The sequence below is a fragment of the Stegostoma tigrinum genome, chromosome 19 (assembly GCF_030684315.1).
Source record: "Stegostoma tigrinum isolate sSteTig4 chromosome 19, sSteTig4.hap1, whole genome shotgun sequence".
Classification (NCBI taxonomy): domain Eukaryota; kingdom Metazoa; phylum Chordata; class Chondrichthyes; order Orectolobiformes; family Stegostomatidae; genus Stegostoma; species Stegostoma tigrinum.
Window position 1 is genome coordinate 12965261 of NC_081372.1, and position 19939 is coordinate 12985199.

A 19939-nucleotide genomic window follows, 5' to 3' on the forward strand; every position below is an offset into this window, starting at 1 on the left:
TGTCCGAAAAGCATGGAGAGTCAACTCCAGCATTCTAGTCAATATTTATCTTCAGAAAAGCAGATGACCTGGTCATTTTCACATTCCCATTTGTGGAAGTTTGCCGTGTCCAAACTGATTACTATGTTTCCTCCATGAGAACAGAATCCATACTCCAAAAGTATTTCATTGGCTGTAAAGTGTTTTGAGATGTTTAGCAGTCATATAAGCAGCTATATAAATGCAAACCTTTTTTTCACATTAATTGGGACACTAGTAATGGCAATGATTTTCTGTTTCCTGATACATCATGGTATTCCTTAGTTTGCTCCTGAGGGAGTCAGGCAGGATCTTCTTTGGCGTTTCACTGATAATTTTCCATGGATTTGTGTTCTTTGTCTGCTCCAACTAAAATTCAACTAACAGCACCCGCTTCTCAGATCGAATAAACTATTGTTCCTTTCCGAGTTGGTTTTCTTATATGTCAGTTCTCAGGAGCGTATGATGAAGCGCTTTGATTTCACATCTCTCTCTAGCAATTTTTAAGTTGATAGCAAGTGGTTTCTGATGCTCTAAGCTCTGCTCTATGATTCTCCTCAGCACAAAGTTCTGCTCACAGCATGTCCTGCTACCCCAGTCAGCTGCCTGTTTTTCACAAAGAATACCATCTTACTTCTGCTTCCAAGCTGTTGGGGAGAACTGTACTGAAGAGCTTGACAGGTACTGACAGCAGTATTATGCCCCTCCGGTTGTTGCAGTCACAAGCTTCTCTTTCTTTGGCAGTTTGATGCTTAATCCAGTCATCCAGGAAATCCTCCACAGACCAGGTCTTGTTGGGCACATCATGAACTCTGTTAATTCAGGTGTGAGCCCTTGAAATTCTCTATCTAAGGAAATTGTGGGTGTTCAGTAAATAGTTAATTGCAGGTTCAATTAATGGTGAAGTAATCCAGAAAGATGGAGGAAAATGCGGCTGATGTAAAATATTGGACATGATCTAATTTGATGAGGGACCAAATGATCTGGCCTGTTTGCATTTCTTATGTTCTCTGGAGATATGATGAGAGATGGGTCTTTTAAAAGTGGCACTGACAGGGCAACTTGACCCAGCTGTGCAGTGCATGGAGATTCTGGCTTTAATAATGAGGTGAATTTTAATGCATTATAATATTAATTATTAATTATAGGTAGGACATTGAGCATTACACCTTTTACTGCCAATTACTTCTAGATTATCAGTGAGCTTTTTCTACTGTAATTATTCATAAGGGGAATTAAAGTGTTACCAGTAATGGAGTTATTTACAGGAAGAGCAGGCTATAGATCTCAAAACTACAAGTAAGAATTTCGACAATAGACAGAATCAATCTTTGAGAAGGTGAGAATATAGGGATGGAAACCCAACTCGGGGTCAAATAAGATACCAAAATTGTGAATTGCTTGGTTAAGGCTGGCATGGAGAGGGATCGAATCAGTGATCATCACATGGAGTGTGTAACAGAAATGGAGGATGATGCCTTCAGACTTTCAAATGATGACTGGAGGCAACTGTGTTTGATCCAAGATGAATATCATACAAACATCTGACAAAAGAAAGATAGTAAAGAAGTTGAGAAAGATCAGGTATTGTTGAATGCTTTCAGTATGAATGTGAAATTAAGGGTAGAGGTTAGATTTAGGAACACAATGGAAGATTGGTAGTAGAAAGTCATGTGTTATTTTTGTATTTAGATTGTTCTTGGTTTGAGGCAATGCAAAGGAACATAAGGTGAAAAGTGACTACAAAAATATAGTAGGAAAAGCCAGAAGGTGATTTGAAGATTTGAAGCAATTTTAGTTTTTGGGAAATAGGGAGTCAACATATGGCACCACAGTGCAGAAAAGATTTAGTAAGAGCAGAAATGTGAGATGTTAAGCAGAGAATTAGCCTAAGTTGTGTGGAAGAAAATCAATAGTTTAACCTCTAAATATGAAATGACTTTCGACGTTCATCTGTGGACTTATCAGAATACCAATGTTTTGCATGTTCTGGCTGGCCCTTAACAATTGGCCTGAAAAATTAATGGATTCACTGGTAAGAAAATGAATGTCCCCGATGCTTAATCAATGGATTTGAAGGTGGTGACAATAGCGAGGCAAAATGTAAAGAAGGTGACAGTGAATTATTCTAAAAGGACATGGCTTTCTTTGAGGGGACAGTTTAATCTACTACAGTCAGCACTTGTGTGGTGATGGTATAGAGCCAGAAGAGCAAGAGTTTGGAGATTGAGTGAATTTGTGAGGAAACTAGGGGTGAATTGCTCATATCTCCACCTTTGATAGTGGAACTAATTTGGAATAATGGATGGAATTTGATAGGATGGGATGAGATGGAATGCTTGGGTTGCTGCATCAGAGATAGCCTTGCCAGTGAAATAATCTTGGGAGCCAAGGAGCGATGAGGCTTCATGAGATCAAAGACGGATTTGTGGGGAAGGGGAACTTCGCAAAAAAAACCCAATGGGAACAAGAGAAGCAACAAGGGAAGTTAAAGCACCACATGGCTTTATGTCCTTTTTAAGCAACAAACAGATCCACTCTTTTGCAACCAATGGACTGGCAATCTGTGTCATTGTTTCTGTCCACTGCATTTGGCAGAAATATGACCTTGACATATGCTACCTTCTCTCAGCATTGGCACACACCTGGGCAGAGGTCACTTGCCTGCCCTGCCATAACAGAGAATGAGTAGGACAGGAAAGGGAAAGAAATGGCTCCCGGTCTTAGACTACTCCCCAAAACCCTCGACCTTTTGATGAATTAAAATAATTTCGAACTGAATGCCGCAGTCACACGATTCCAAGTCAAATGTGAAATTAAGTCTGCTGAAACGGTTCGGCATTAAATAGGGTGGACAAACGTGCAAAATGTGTTGGTATAAAAACAGGCAAAAGAAACCTTTTACAAAATAGATGCGCAATTATTTTTTTCAAGTTTGCCCTCCCAAGGACTCAGCACAAAATCAATGCAAGGAGCTCCCATTGACAAAAAAAAATACATTCATGGAAATCTATTCAGGGTTGGAGTGTCCTGTCACTCGCTAATAACACCGCATCGACGCTGGCCTAGATATCTGAACAAATTGTTCTTCACTCCACCGCCTACAAACAGAGCTGGGGGCTGGGAGAAACCCACAGCACCTCTGACACTGAGTGACATTGCTGGGTAGCCAAAGAACAATCTATTTATAGGGAAAGAAAGGGACAACAATATAAAGATTCCTATACGCTAAAAAGAAAGGTTTTTTAAAAACACTCTTTTCACATTGACTATTGCATTAAAAAACCTGACAGGTCTCAATGAAAGTGACATCAGACGTGATCCTTCATTTACGCATAATCTCCCTTCAGTAAAGAGGAAAAAAAATGCTATTGCAAGGTCACGTGGGGATGGATGAGTTGGACGCTGATTGGTGGTGGTGTGGGTTACGTCACAAAGAGGCCCCGCCCCCGATCAGCTGTTCAGTCAATTCCAAAATCTGATACACTTCGTGGGACCAACTAGGTGCAAAATAACAGCGGCACTGGCCGGGGGAAAGTCTTTCTTCTGAGAAGAACGAACGCCTTTTTAAAGACAAAATACACAACCAGTCAGTGCTTCACTCTTCCCCTCCCTGCTATATTTACAGATGTGTTCTACCTCACTTGAACGGCCCGTGTAGTTTCTTTTGAAAATTTTGTTTTTCATCTCGTTTTGTTTACAAACTGACTGCAAAAATACTTGACACACACAGGAAGAGAGAGAGAGAGACAGAAAGAGAGAAGGCAGGTAAGTATCCCTCCCCTCCCTCATTGTGACATCTTTCCTTGTGTTATAGGTCAGCTTTTCTTCTCATTACAACACTGGTGCCGCTTGGGTTAGTTGAGGCTGCAGTTGCTGTCAGGTATTTAGTGGTTATGCTGTTGGACCTGTATTATCCTGTTTTTAGTTTATTTCCTTTTGGAGAATTGAGCAAATAATTTGTTCTCTCGGAGATATATTAATGTTCGCCACTGAACAATACCTACCGCATTTCCTCCTTGTAAATTGTCATTGCTGTGACTTCTTAACACGCCTTTTCGGTGTATTATGCAAGCCTCCTTGTTTGGCCAGTCACTTGTACAACATCGACCTGAAATGGGCATTGATGTACGAGTGTGTGTTTAAATATGTAACTATCTGCTTTTCCCCAGAGGGATGCTAACTAAGAAACGGATTAACTATTCTGTTTGTTTTTTAAAAAATGAAGTGAGGGAATCTGCTCACTGTAGTTCTGAGTCTCCTGTGCGGAGCCTTGCGTTTGTCATTCTTATTTTCTATCTGTTAGTTTGTTGTAAACCGGACTTGCTGTCAATCTATTGTGAAAACAGCTGATTTTGCTGGTATTGGATAGTTGGGATTAGTCAATAAGGTGACGTGAAGGTTATTAACATAAAACACAACCGTACAATGACGCCATTCTTCTTAAAGGGGCCACTTCGATTACTCTAGCCCCGAAACTGCTTTTGTCTGTCTTTGCATCTGAACGGTAGGTTTATCCGTAATTATTTAAAGTAGGGCAAGGAGCCAGTTCTTTAAAATCACAGCTATCAAGGCCTCTTACCGGTTAGGAATTGCTTTGGACGTTGAAGTAATTTAAGCTTTTTTGAAAGTGACTTTTTATTCTGAAAGTACATTTTATTGTGCTGTTGAATACCATGTGTCGTCAGCTTCTGTACGAAAATTTGGAGGACGGTTTGCCAACATACATCAACTCCCAAAATAGATTTAACCGAAATCTGAAGCAAACGCAGAAATTGCTGGAGAAACTCAGCAGGTCTAGTGGAACATTTGTGGAGAGAAAAATGGAGTTAACGTTTCGAGTCCAGTGACCCTCTGTCGGTGCTGTGACTGATACAGGGTCACTGGACTCGAAAGATTAATCCTGTTTTCTCTCTCCACAAATGCTGCCAGACCTGCTGACCTTCTCCAGCACTTGTACCTTTTTTTCGGTTTCACTAACCGAGGACTGTGCAGTAGCAATGCATCTACCCATCCAACCCCCGAAACTCCTCCAGAAAAGTTTAAAATTTGTAGTAGATTTCGATCCCAAAATCACATCGCCTAGTGGAAAGTAATGTTTGCTATTTTGGAAAATGTAAAAGTTAAATGGAACAGTCTGGATTGAAGAAGCAATCGGAATGCAGCTTGAATTGTATGGCGTGGTACAGGTTTCCTAGTGTAATGCCCCCCTCCTGGAAAGCTCACAGGGAATGCTAGTCAAAGAGGAAATATGAGGGGCAGTTCTGCAATTAAGTCCAGTGAGAAACTCCTGCTTCCTTCTCAATTCTCCCCACTTTGTTGTACCTGGCATTGGGACCCAGTGATTCGAATCCCAGTAAGGAATTACTTTGGCAACTCCTCAGTGAGAGGAAATCCTAGTGAGGCAGGGGGCAAAAAAAAGTGGTGGAACCCTGGCCTGACTGTATTTGCCATTGCCTGTAATGATAAAGTAAGTTCCGTTCTGCTGTTGATTGACTTGTAACCTTACTGATGTGGTAAGAATTCTGCAAATTTGTGTGGTTATGACTGGGCCTATTGTATGGTGATTCAAATCAAATTCAATTTATTAAATTGATCTCTGGATTTTTCAGATCTATTTGGAGGTGTCTCGGGCATCCACACTTGATGATCCTGTCTATTTTTACCATCATAAGAACATTTTTCTTGTCCTCTAATCCCCTCACAAAGAAAGGCCTATATGCTATTTGCTTTCCTAATTGTTTGCTTTTCTTGCTAACATTTTGTAAATTTTTCGATAAGTGCTCTCCAATCTCTCAACACCAATGCTTACAGGTTTGGCATTTTAAATGCACTGCTTCTCTATTCTTACGAGTTAATAGGCTTCATTTTATGCTGGTTGCTACGTTTTTGCCCATTTTCTTAACTATTCTGAGTGTAGATTGTAAATAGATGAGGATTTAATGCCCTAGTGATTGCAGCACTTTTTAGTGTAAATGGGCACACTGCGATTCGGGGTGAAAGTTAGCACACCAGTCTGCTGTCTCTTCCCATGTGTACTGACTAAGTTTCCCATGATGTCTATTCAGTCCTGTGAGCCATGTATTTTTTTCATAACACGAGTTCTCTTAACCTTATTCTCTGCACCTGTTGAATGGGTGGCAAAAATCCTACTGAGATTTCCCTCCTGAATAACTTCGCCAATGTTTTTTAACGTATTTATTTTCAGGATGCTGTTAAAGTTGGCAAGGCAGCAAAGAGCTGTTTTATTGTAAGTGTACAACTGAATAGTTTCAGGGACTCTATCCAGGGCTAGAGTTATGTAAAGGTGCCAAATTCCTTTCAGTAAAGGAGCTGAATGAACTGGTTTGACTCTTGCAACAACAGCAGCTTTATTGCTGACAGTCCATGATATAGGGCTTGATCTATAAATTTGTGTTTCTAGTCTAGTACAAAACCTCCCCAATTCCATTGATCTTTTGGAATACTATTGTCAGAACTCAACGTTATAGCACTCTGCGGCCCAACTGATACTTTACTAGGTATATTGACTGTTCCTTCTGGTATAGAAAGTATTAATGGAGCTGGCAGTTTTCTATTAAAGTTGTAATACATAGTTTTCAATGATGGGTTAATTGAGGCATTAGTGTTTATTGCCCCGCTTTGTCTTTTCTGTGAATTATATGTATTTGGAAGAGAACTGAATGCTTTACTTGTTCTTTTTGTGGCCTTCAATCATCAAATGATGCAACTTCCTGCAAGCAATATTGTGATTCAGAGCAACATGTAACTTGGTTCAGATCTTTCATCATCTAATACTAGTGGTAGGCATACTAAAGCATCTGTGATGACTGTGTCCCATAAAGGTCAGGATAAACTGTTCTATAATGAGAAATGTTACTAAATTAAAATCCTGTAGCACTGTTCACTGACAAAAAAATAGGAAAACAAACTTTCTGTATACTTACAACAAACACACAACACTGGAGAAAGTCAGGTCTGGCATCTGTGGAGAAAGTTACCATTTGGGGACGAGTATGACACATTTTCAGAACTGTAACTACCTTTTACTGTTATTCTCGATTCTTTTGTCTTCCCTTATTTAATCTCATTTTTTCCAATTTCACTCGCAGTCTGTTTTGTTTGTGTGTAGTCTCATTCTCTCAGCTATGCTTTTTAATACACATGGTATTTTCTCTTCCTCTCTCTGTCTCATGCATTCTTCTTATCTGTCTCCTTTCCTTAATATTCTCTGTCTTCTATACACTTTGTTTGTTTTGTCATTCAAGTGGGGAGGCAATGACCTAGTGGTTTATCACTGGACTATTAATCCAATGACCCAGGTAATGTTCTGGGGACCTGGGTTCAAATCCTGCCATGGCAGATAGTGGAGTTTGAATTAAGAGTCTGATGGCCATGTACCTGTTGCTGATTGTTGAAAGAAAAACCATCTAGTTCACTAAGTGTATTTTAGGGATGGAAACTACCGTCCTTACCTGGTCTGGCCTACTTGTGACTCCAGACCCAGGTTGACTCTTAACTGCCCTCTGGGCAATTAGGAATGGGCAATAAATGCTGGCGACACACTCCTCCTCCTGTGAATGAATTTTTAAAAAAGCTCTTGCGGCTGGAAAAATGAAGACAAAGTCCATTCCTCGTTCTGCAAACACTCCGGACACCCCATATCCCCGTGCATCGCTACAGCCAGAATGCCATCAACTGACTGCTGTACAGTCTTGGTTGAAGGCAGCAAGATCTATGTAATACTGAAGTCTATAAACAGTACTCTGCATATAAAATTAGTGCACTGCCAGTATGTATGCACAAGGCCCTAACCCTGATGACTACTTTGCAGTATTATGGAGGAAAACAACAAGTGAGTGCTTTATCAAGTTCCCAGGGATCGCCTTAAAAACCTGCTTCACACTGTGTTGTGTTATTGGAACATAGAACAGTACAGGCCCTTTGGCCCACAATGTTGTGCCAATCTATTATCTCACTCTAAGGTTAATATAGAGATAGTAGGAACTGCCGATGCTGGAGAATCTGAGCTAACAAGATGTAGAGCTGGATGAACACAGCAGGCCAAGCAGCATCAGAGGAGCAGGTAAGTTTGACGTTTCAGGTTGAGACCCTTCTTTAGAAATGGGCGAGGGGAAGGGGATTTCTGAAGAAGGTTCTTGACCCGAAACGTCAAACTTTCCTGCTCCTTTGCTGCTTGGCCTGCTGTGTTCACCCATCTTCACACTGTGTTATCTAAGATTAATATACCCTACATTTTACTATCATCATCCATGTGCATATCCAAGAGTCGCTTGAATGTCCCTAATGTATCTGACTCCACTACCACCACCAGCAGTGCATTCCATGCACCCACCACTCAGTGTAAAGAACCTGCCTCTGAGAGTTCCCCTAAACTTTCATCCAATCACCTTTTAAATTATGCCGTCTCGTAACAGTCATTTCATAATAGTCAATGTGGATACAATTCCAAGTCCAAATTCTATGAAACCAGCGTTTTGTTGGGGGTCTCAATTTTACATTTCCAGACTTTGGACAGAAGTCGAACCTGAAGCTCTAAAAGGGCATATAGCACTTTTCGTGACTACTGGGGGTCTCGGTGCACTTTGCAGACCATGAATTGCTTCTGAAGTGTAGTCACTCAATGCAGGAACACTGCTGTGACTTCCTATTAATATTTCATATGTGGTTGCAAAATCTACTGGTGCTGAAATTGATTCATGGCCTTTTCCAAAAAAGATAAACAGGAAGTGACCTAAATGTTAAATTTATTTAGTGTGTTCTTGAAGATAAAGTTACTGCTTCACCAAGTGCACAGGCAAGTACAGCATTTTCACGTGATGCAGTCACCACAGTTAAATCAAGTCATTTTAAATGTGCAGACCTTTGCTCATGTTGGTTTCAAATAAATTTTGTACAGTGACAGTTGAGTTGCAAAAGATTCTGTATCCTGACTGAAGTTGTAACGGGTGGGGTTTGTGCACTCAAGGCGGAGAAACTGATATTGCCCTTCCTGATGTGCTAATTGCCCTTTTTCTAATTTTGGCAAAAACTGCCTTTGTTTTCTTAAAGATTTCCATGCTTCAGGGTGGGGCTGTGAATCTGCTGCCAGAATGAAGTAATGTTAGAAGCTGAATCTGGGAACAGTGATGATGCCGAAGACCTTGAGGGAGGCTAAACTTTCCTTGTGTGTCAAGGCCCTAAAGGCTTTATTGCTGAGCAGAGTATTAAGCACTGCTGGACTCCGGGAGATGAACAACTTTGGATCTAGGTGTAAAACCTGATTGAGGTTTCCCTAATAATCTCTGTGATTCTGTCTATTGTGCCATTATAACTTAGTTTATTGCATGATAGCAACTAGTTACATCTTGTTTTAGGATGTGAACCTCTCCCATGAGACGACAAGATATTTTCCACTGCCAACCCCCAACCCCAGCCAGGCCAAGTAGTCCCTGTGGATCCCTACCAGGAATAAGGATAGTGGCAGTAAATCTATCAAATTGATCTTGTGCTCCGATAAATGTGGGACAACAGTGGGACAATGGCAGGTGCTAGTCTGTCCTCCTGACCTTCTGTGTTTACATTAGTACACTCGCCTTTAATATACAGCCTGCAGTCTCGGCATATTCTGCTTTATTTTCATACACCTGCTCTATTCACCCCTCCTCTTTCACTTTTCATCAGTTCCTTCCCCCACACCCAACTATAGCCATTTAATCTTCCCCTTTTATCATTTTGTCGATCCTGCTTAAAGACAACTCTGCACTGTTTTAATCAACCCGTTCGGAGATGTTATTACACATCTCTTGAGAAGGTGGGGCTTGAACCTGGTCCAGAGGAAGGGACATTACCACTGCAGCACATGAATCCTTAACTTTTTCTCTTGCTTCTCACCCCCGCTAATGTACTGGACAAGCTCTGCTCTTTTGAATGGCCCTGGAGTAGACCCAGGAATTAATCCCAGTAATTGGGACATGAATCACCGGCTGAGTGAAGGAGGGTAAAGCAAGATTGAGGGCCAGAGGGAGTTTCATACAAAGCATTTGTTGGTTGGCACATATATTGGAAATTCTGTCTGCAACAGGCCAGCAACAGGACATTTTTGAATTCAGCTGTTGAAGCTAGTTTTTGGTGTTTTATCAGATGTGGGTTTCCAATGTGAGGTTTATTCACCATTAAACCTTGTAGAGAATGTGGAGGGAAATTTATTAGGTTTTGCTAATTCAAAGAAATTTTTCAGAAAGGGTAGCAAATGTATAACTTGTTTAATATTTGTACCTGCTTAAATATTGCAAGTTCCTTGTGATTTTTCTGTTTTACTATATACCTCATATTCAGTCTGTAAAGGTTTCATGAATTCATATCTACTTATTACCAGAATGAATAGTGTCGCACGTCTGCATTTACTCCAGTTAGCAGCCCATGTAACTAAAATAATCATCAATCTTTTGGGTCTCTGCATTCTATAAGGGATGACTACCTAAAGTACAGTTTTAAGGTTTGATTGTGGAGAGGATGGGGTGAGGAAAGAAATTTTTTGTGTAGAGGAGCTGATGCGAGATCAGTGCAAGTGAAAGCAGTTCATAAGAATTCTCGAATGTCTTCATTTCTACTTTTTTTTTGAAAAAGAGAGAAATGAACAGACAGCCTCTTGTCAACTAGTGTAAAATATTTGTTGAGAGTTCTGTTGAAGCTATTTTAGGAGCTGAACTTGAGTGAAAACTTTCCACTGGTGCAATGAGTCACTCTGGATTTTCCTTCGGATTGGGCTGCAGATTAAGGTTGATTGTTTGGGACACGACTAAGGTGGTAAACCACAGGAAATAAATCAAAAAAGGAGTAATTTGGATAACATCTTATGCTGGCTCTTAAAGCCTGCAGATTGTAGGAGTAGTAAAGTATAGAAGGACATTTGGAATACCATACCTAATGGAGTTCCAGGGAAGAGTGAGTGTGGGACAGGAAAGCTAGTTCATGAAAACGAGTCTCATTACAACAGGAAAAAAAACGCTTGTTTTTAAAATGCACCAGCTTCCTATCTGAACTATGCTGGACTTGGCCTGGAGAGAATCATGTGGTTGAACTGTGCGGTCAGTCAGTGTAGCATTGGGTTCAGCTGAACTTTCTGTGCAAATACTACTGCAATTATACACTTACACAGATCATTTCACAGTTAATTGCATGTGGGATTCTTGTAGTTTTTAAAGTTTGGAACTGAACTCTGTACTCGGTCTTGTTTTAAGCACAGTGATGTTTTATTATAGCAAAAAGTTCCTGAAAAGATTTTACCTGTAACTAGTTGGTAAGAAGCTTTTCTGCAGGGTAAGTGGGTCAAAACACACTGGTGTAGCAGTTGCCACAGCTACAAAGCAGGTCCTTGGTTGATTCTTAACTTGGCTGTAACTGTACAATAATGCATAAAGGTTAGCAGAAACCTAACAGATTCAGACAGCAGTCACTCACGTGGATAAAGGAAGTCATCCTATCCCACAAACTCCAGGACAGAGAAGGATGGTCATGCCTTTTATTGTGTAAACTAGAGCCTAAAGCCATAAGTCCATTAACCGCAAATATCTGGGTGAGGGAAGGAAGCGAAAGTAGATGAGTGGGTATCATTGGAGGAAGAGTTTGGACTTTGCTGCAAAGTCCATAACACTTCCATTGGGCAGCACGCTTAGATTTCCAAATTGTGATGCCAACAGTAAACCAGGTGGTTGTAGGTGCTGCAGACTGAGTCACAATGCTTTAGGTTTGTACTGAGGGGAAGGGCATCTGAGATGAGCATGAGGGTCTTGTATTAGAACAGGAAGGAATAGGAAATTAGAAATGAAGTAAGGAAAATAGCAAAGGGAGCAAAATGTAGCTTTTCTGCAGTATTTTGATTTAAAAACAGATTCATTCTATATTGTAGCAGCGCACTGCAGCTGGGCACCTTAGTTTGTGGCTTATAACTATGTAAAGATTCCTGTGTCAAGACCATGTATGACTGCTCATTCCAAAAAATCCTTGAAATTTATTTAATTCTTTAGAACACTGAATGTCTCAAACCACCTTTCAGCTTGTGAAGTACTGTTGAAGTGCAGTCACTGTTGGAGCTAATCTACATAGAGGTTGCTTCCCCTTTTATGGGAGAGTCTAGGACCACAGGCTATAACTTCAAAGTAAGGAGTGGCCCACTTAAGACAGATGAGGAATTTGTTCTCTGAAGATAGTGAATCTGTTGAATTCTTTACCCTAGAGGGCTGTGGAGGCTGGGTCATTAGGATATTCAAGACTGAGATCGGCAGATTTCTCATCAGTGAGGGAATCCGTTGTTATGGAGCAAAGGCAGGGAGATGAGTTGAGGTTATTAGATCAGCCATGATCTCAGTGAATGGTGGGTTGGACTCTGGACCAAACAGTCTGCTTCTGCTCCCACATTTTTGTGGTCTAATTTGCAAGCAGAAAGAAAACACCCACAAACGGTAATAATAACCAGATGATCTGTTTTTGTGATGTTGATTTGACGGTTAACCAGGACTCCAGTAATAATTCCTGTACTCTTCAATGAGTGACTTGTCACTTGTGTCCACCTGAGAGGAGTCTACCTCTTTAAAGTCTCCTCCAATATCCACTATCTCTGGCAGTGCAGCACTCACTTGGTACTGCACCAAAGTGTCAGTTTTAATCCCTTGATCACGACAACAGGGAGTTAGTACATACAACACTCTGTGCATCTTTGGAATTCTCCAGCCCAATCATTTCAGCAAAGTACTTTCTCCTCATCTCCATCCCAGATGATTACCCTCTATCCTGAGGCTCTGCCTCCATATTTTATATTCCCTGATCAGTGAATATAGGGTCAGTCATGCAGCATGGAAGCAGACCTTTCGGTCCATCTCATCCATGCTAACAGAGTTTACCAAACAACGCTAGTCCTGTTCACCTGCATTTGGGCCATATCCCTCTAAAGCTTTCCTAATTGTGTACCTGTCCAAATGTCTTTTAAATGCTATGACTCGTACCTGCATTTACCACTTCCTCTGGCAGTTCATTCCACATATCCTCCATGTGAGGAAAATAATGCCTGTCACATCCCTTTTAAATCTTTCTCCTCTCGCATTGAAAATATGCCTTCTAGTTTTGAGCTCTGCTGCCCTAGGGGAAAAGACCTTTGCTACTAATTTTATCTGTGCACTAATGATATAATAAACCTTTATGAGATCACCCCTCAATCTCCTAGGGAAAACTGTCCAGGCCTATCCTGCTACTCCTTGCAACTCACCCTACAGTCCTGGCAACATCTTTTTGTAGATTTTTTTTCCTGCACCCTCTCCAATTCAATAGTATCCTTCCTACAGCAGGACAATATCTCTCAATATAATCTCTCGGCTTCTACCCATCCATCCCTTCAGAGCCTTTGAATTTCAATAGGAGAGGCTCTCGTTCATCTAAACTCTAGAGAATATGTACCCAATTTACTCAGCCTCGTCATTCAACAACTCCACATCCCAGGGTGTAATTTAGTTGATGTTTTCCAGAACTGCAGTAAGGCATGGAACTTGGTGAGGCACCAGGATGCCAATGGAGCTACCCATCAATTCATAGCCATTCAAAAATGTCTGTGTGCAGGCTAGAAGATAACACCTCCTTTTAAAAAAAAAATTGTTTTTGTTCTTTAAGAAAATATTTGCAAGGCACACATGCAAAGTTTCTCTGCACTACTTTTGGATCACGGCTGAGTTTAACCCTGTGATATTTGGCAGTCACCATGGCAGTGTCACATAGGGAGTGGTTGAATTAATATAACAATCTTTCTCCTGGAAAGAATTAGCTTTGTTAATCAGATTTAACAGCATGTGAAACTCTTTGTGCTGAAACAAAGTGCTACTTATTCTAGGATTTTACTTTTGTTTGAGTCTTCAACCAGACTGTGCTGAAATCATTCTTTGTACAAAATATCGTAAATAGTCTCTCTGTCTTATTTTATTTTCACTGCGTTCAAAATCCAGATATTGTCTGGAGTTTCTAGGCAAGTAAGATGGCTTTTCTTAAATGAATGTTGTATATTAAATGCTTGCATAAATTCTTTAGTTAAATTCCTGTGGTCTTAGTACTGTTGAACATAAACCAATAGTGACCTTCTAGACATATCTTGAGGAAAAATAACTCCACTGTCTTAGAATTTCAATGTGTTGTGGCTGGATAAGGTCTTGTGCACTTAATTCCCAACATGTTGTTTCTTGGCTGGTCATGCTTCGAGCAGAGGAAGAGTAGAACCTAATGGCAGTGTACGAACCTGCCTTGTTACTGCAGCTTCAGAGGCCCCTGTCCTAATGTGTGTAGGCAACAATTCACGTGCTTGCTAATCTTCAATTCGATTAAAATCTCCCAAATGCTAATGCAAACACATGGGACCAAGCTCCTCCTCTGGGAGTACACAGCATTCCTAAGGATAAAAGGACAGATGTGCACAATTGTCGTTCACATCAAGCTGGAAGATACTAGGAGCTGAGGTGTTTTTATGCACCTCTGAGAGCATGTGTGGCAGGGAGCAACTAGCAGAAAAAGCTCTGAAGAAGGGGATCGTAAGCTATAAATTACAGATGTGGTGTACAGATCACTATACATGTGGCACGATGGATAAGTGACAAATGTGGAGAGGCAAAATTATCATCAACTGCAATGATTTGAACATGCATTCAAACAGTTGAGGCATTTCCGGTACAAGAGGTGTTCTTTGGGATAAGTTGGGGGAGATAGCGCTAGATAGCGACAGTGAGTCTAATATGGACATGTGTGGAGAGAAAGGCAAGTAGAATTTCTTGCCTAAACAGTCTGTTGTTTTCAAAAACAGAAGTTGCTGGAGCTGAACTGGTCAGTTCTAAGGATCCTTCTGAGGAAGGGTCTCCGGACCCAGAACGTTAACTGATTTTTTTTTTTTCCCTTCACAGATGCTACCAGACCTGAGCTCTTCCAGCAGCTTCTGTTTTTGTTCCTGATTTACAGCATTTGCAGTTCTGTCGGTTTTTAGTCTGTCATTTTCTCCAACGCAAGCTCGCTCTCTCATCCTCCTTCATTTAATCCACTGTGTGAGACTCTCTATTGCTATGTCTTTTACGTACATACTTTTGCTCAGAAAACATCTTGTACTGTCTGCCTCAAACTACTCCACATAGGGCCATGTTCCACATTCCAACTTTTCTCTGGATAAAAAAATTCCCTATTTATTAGTTATTGTCTTTGGTCATCCATCCAAATATAGAGGGCATAAGCAGTCAATGGGTGACACTGCTGAAAGAAATGGCAGTCCTTTGGATTTCTGATAGTTGACTGAAATTTTGTTCAGATTTCCATCGGTGTCTGAGGCAACGTGGGAAGATATTGTGCAGGCCTAGAATCTTTCAAGCATTTTTCTAAGCAAAAAGCTGAAGGGAGCATCCTTGCTTACCAGTGTGTCACTTCTATTTTTCAGAATACTCTCACTTTGTAATGATTACCACTTGTGGGGTTTCAAAGGCACTTAAGTGGACTAAAACTGACACATCTTGTTCAATGAAGTATTGTGCTTAGTGCCTACATATCCGCCATTTTCGAGGGGGTTTTTTAAAACAAATCATCCACGAAACGTGAGCATCACTAGCTAAACCAGAATTTATTCCCCATCACAATTACCCAGAGGGCAGTTAAATGTCATTCACACTGCTATTGGTCAGGAATCTCACGTAGGCCAGGCCCAGTAAGGATGGCAGATTTCTTTTCCTAAATAATATTACAAAATGGGCTTTTCAGAATTCAAACTTCACCATTTGCCATAATGGAATTTAAAACCATTGCCCAAAGAGCACTAGCCTGGGGTTCTGGATTGCTGGTGAACTTACATTAGCCCTACACTGAGATTATTGGGTGTGCATGGGAATGTAGAGTTGCCATTAAAATCTGTTCAACCACGATGTTATTGAATGACCGAGTAAGCCCAAAGTGCCAAATAGCCTGTTCTTGTTCAATACTCATAAATACACTACTGTCTCCACAAACATGCACATCTCTTGAGTATTAAACGTGTGCCAAGCCTGTTGTGTATTCCTTGAACTAATGCTAACATATTATATGCTCCATAATTGTATCTATAAATTGTTACACTCAGATTTAAGCCTATGGGGTTCTCCCTTAAAGGGCTGTATTGACCATGGGCATTGGGTGATGTTTCTTCACTGGGACTGCATTATCGAAGTAGAATGCTCCTGTGCTGCATGTCTACTCAAGTCAGGGATATGATTACCCTCTCTATCTCTCAGCAAGTGTTTAAAAGAGGGATTGAGAAAGTGTACATACAGCTGTCTCGTGCAATGTTTACATTCTTCACTTCAATTTCTGTGATAAGAGTAGCATCATCATCGTTAAAGTATTCACTTCCCGCTTACGCTACAGCACAGCCACTTCCTGATGATCCACAATTGCAAACCTCTGATATCACATCCCCAATGAATGATGGCGCTTCACTGTAGTTTTCAGACTGATAATGCCAGTCTGAGTTTGACACTGGCTGCCTCTTTGGCAATTTCTTGATGTTTCAGACCTTCTGAAACTTGCAGGAGAGAAAACTCTCGACGCAACACGTCAAGTGCACCCCATTTCCCACCAATGGGTGATCTCCCAGTGAAATGAGAAATGAGTCCCATCTTGAGCCATGGGCTGAATTATTAAAAAATCACCTTTTTGATATTTTCTTCAAGACGGTGACCGGTTGGACAAATCCAGCTTTTTTTTCCGTTCACAGGAGGAGGGCATTGCTGCCAGGCCAGCATTTATTGCCCATCCCTAATTGCCAACAGGGCAGTTAAGAGTCAACCACATTGTCATGGTTCAGGAGTCACATGTAGGCCAGACCAGGTAAGGAAGGTAGTTTCTTTCCCTAAAGAGCATTTCCAACAATTGAGAATGGATTTGTGGTCATTAGACTCTTAATTCCAGATTCTTATTGAATTCAAATTCCTCCATTTGCCAATGGTGGAATTTGAACCCGGGTCCCCAGAACATTACTTAAATCTCTGAATTAAGAGCCCAGTGATAATAGTATTAAGCCATCACCTCCCCAAAAGTTTACAGTTAACTAGTAACAATTGTAACTACTCTTCAGAAGTGGCAAAGTGTTTTGGGATATGCTGAGGATGTAAAAAATGCTGTGTAAACAGCAGAATTTAACCCAACTTTCTGACATCTTGCACTCCATTTGTAACTCTAGGTTGATGGAATTTGAATCTGTCTATTACATTTCCAGTTTGTGATTCACTACCAGCTATCTCAAGTGTCTGGATATCTCAGTAGATTTTAATCTGCAACTCAATTGGTTGGGTACCGTTATTACATTCTACATCCATTTGGCAGTGATGCCAGGTCACAATGATAGCATGGAAACAGTTCTCTAACTGGGAAAATATAATGTCTGTTTCCTAAATTACAACCTCAAACCACAAGCCTCTTATTTTGGTCGTTGTTTTTATATCTTCACTCTGCCCTTGGAGAATACAGTAGAGGAAAGGCTGACATAATGTGATGATATAGGAGCTATGTTATCTGAGCAAAAACAAAGCACTTGTCCTACTTTTATAGGTGAAGTCCTGTAAGTGTTTGGGAATGAACTATAAAGCACAAAAGATGATTTGCTAGTTAACTCCCACCTGGAAGTTACAGCTCTGCTGATCACACAGTCAGCTAAATACCAGCTGTGGGCTCTGTTTTATCCTGCCTGTCCATTTTGAGTTTCAACATTCTAGGTTCAATCTCCCTCCAGAACCTCAGCACAAAAATAGAGGCTGGTGTACAGAGCCCAAGCTGTTCTGCCAGACAAATGTTAAACCAAAGCTGGCCTCTCCTCTGCCTCAGGAGGATGGAAAAGACTCTGTAGTACTAGTTTTGAAGCAAATTTTAAATTCTGCCCTGTGTCCTCAGCAATGATTTTATCGCTAGATCAACATCAGTTAAACAGTCTGGTCATTATCACGCTGCTGATTGTGTGAATGTGCAAATTGGTTGCCATGTTTCCTACATTAGAATCCTTGTTAACAGTAATGTTACTTTGTGCACTTCCTGCTTTACATTTTTGTATATTTGTTCTCAAAATTATTTGAGATGGCAGGAAGTTAGTTGTCTGGCCACAAGGTTGAGTTTTACCCATTGGTCAATCAGGAAGTAATTTTGGTACGGAAAGAGGCCATTCAGCCCATTGAGTTCCGGTGTTCTTGCGCTGAGAGGATTGATCATGGGTATTCAGTGTTTGGAGTGAGAGGAGAACTGTAAATCTCCATTGCAGCATTAAACCCAAGTCACCACCCCAATTAACATTGAAACTCTCCATCAAAAAAACAAAATACTGTTGATGCAAGAAATCTGAAATTTAAAAAATGCTGGAGAAAGTCGATGGGTCTGGCAGGATTGTGGAGAAAGAAAGTTTTAATTTTTCAAGTCTTCAGAAGTAGATGCAAAGCATTAACTGTTTCTGTCTCCTCAGTTGCTGTCAGATCTAAGTTTCTCCAGCACTCTCTGCTTCTTTTTGATTGTGTTCGTCAAAATAGTGAGGTCAGTTACATAATTAAGTGAAGTTTTCACTGACACATTTAATCTAACACTTTTAAAATGGAAACACTATTTGCTTCCTTCGTCAACTATGTTAACCTGCTGGGGGACAGTAACTCTCAATTAATCAGCATTGTTGGGTAATGACTGAAAGATATAGTAAAGTGTCTCTTTTTTTTCTCTCCCTGCCATGTTTTCTTCCAGGTCGTCTTTGCATGTAAACCCAAGTGAACGACCACATGACAGCACTTTGCGTTGTGGTCTCTGTTCAGCTGAACATTGCCTGAGCAATCATTGTGCACTGTTTGCTCACCAGCCTCTTCTCTTCCCCTAAGAGATTGGTTGTCTGCCTGTGCATTTAAATTGCAGGCCAGCTTCACAGTCAGACCACCATGTTCCACCGACTCACCAGCCTTTTCTATGGGGAAACAGAAGAAGTCTGCACCCAGGGTCCTGATCCCAGCTTGACTGAAAAGGAGGATGATGGCTGGCTCATTGTTGACTTTCCAGGTAAGTCCAAAGCTCCCCAGATTTTCTCCTCTCAGTGTCATTTCATGCTAGCAGTGTATACCAAATCTCTGCAGTAAATTTAATTCTGACATTGTTTAATCTAGTACAGAACAGTTTGCCATCGTAAATGGACCACTTGGTTTTTGTATTTAGAATATATCAAAGCAATACTTTGCGTAAGAAAATCTGACACCAAAAACAGCTCAGCAGTAATTACAACATTTTAGATGAATTCTCAAAGATCGCGGGTGTTGCTTCTGCAATCAGGTCTGTGGGTACAAGAATATGCATTTTTAGAAAGATGTGAAGGTAATTTTTTTTATATAAAAATGGAAGTGTCTTTTTAAAACTTGTATTGAGCTGTACTAAGATATCACTGCTGCAATGCATTCAGGTTTTCCTGTATTTCACCAACTGTGGCCAAACTTGTGACTTTTTAAAAACATAATAAAAGCCTCAACAGCATTCAGCTGAGGACTGAGACTCAACTTGAGGTTCCCCTATGTCTTCAGGATTGGGTACTCTATTTGTCATACACCACAGCATGAAAACAGACCCTTTGGTCCAGCTCATCCATGCAGACTAGATACCCTAAATTAATCTTGTCCCATTTGGCCCGTATCCCTCTTCAACCCTTCCTATTCATGTACCCATCCTGATGCCTTTTAAATGTTGTAATTGTACCAGCCTCCTCCACTTCCTCTGGCAGCTCATTGCATACACTCACCACCCTTTGTGTGAAAAAGTTGCCCATTACATCCCTTTTAAATTCCACCCCCCCCCCCAAACCCTGAACCTATTCTATAATCCTTGTAACTTTCTAACCCTTGGTGCTGCTAGGTTGTACCCCAATCCA

The 19939-nt window shown here is 40.7% G+C and overlaps 1 protein-coding gene across 4 annotated transcripts in view; it reads left to right on the plus strand.

Annotated features, from left to right (window-relative positions):
- The first annotated feature begins 3488 nt into the window (after positions 1 to 3488).
- The window catches only part of LOC125461196 (tumor protein p53-inducible nuclear protein 1), a 39768-nt gene continuing 23317 nt past the window's right edge, over positions 3489 to 19939 (plus strand). For 2 of the 4 annotated variants that reach the window (XM_048549683.2, XM_048549686.2), the window contains exons 1-2: positions 3489 to 3786; positions 18778 to 19083. In XM_048549683.2, coding sequence (XP_048405640.1) covers positions 18966 to 19083 — 118 coding nt within the window. In that variant the 5' untranslated portion in view covers positions 3489 to 3786; positions 18778 to 18965. Of the gene's footprint in view, positions 3787 to 3874; positions 3902 to 4469; positions 4526 to 18777; positions 19084 to 19939 lie in introns of those variants that run through there. The other 2 variants (XM_048549685.2, XM_048549684.2) reach the window with 2 other exon arrangements.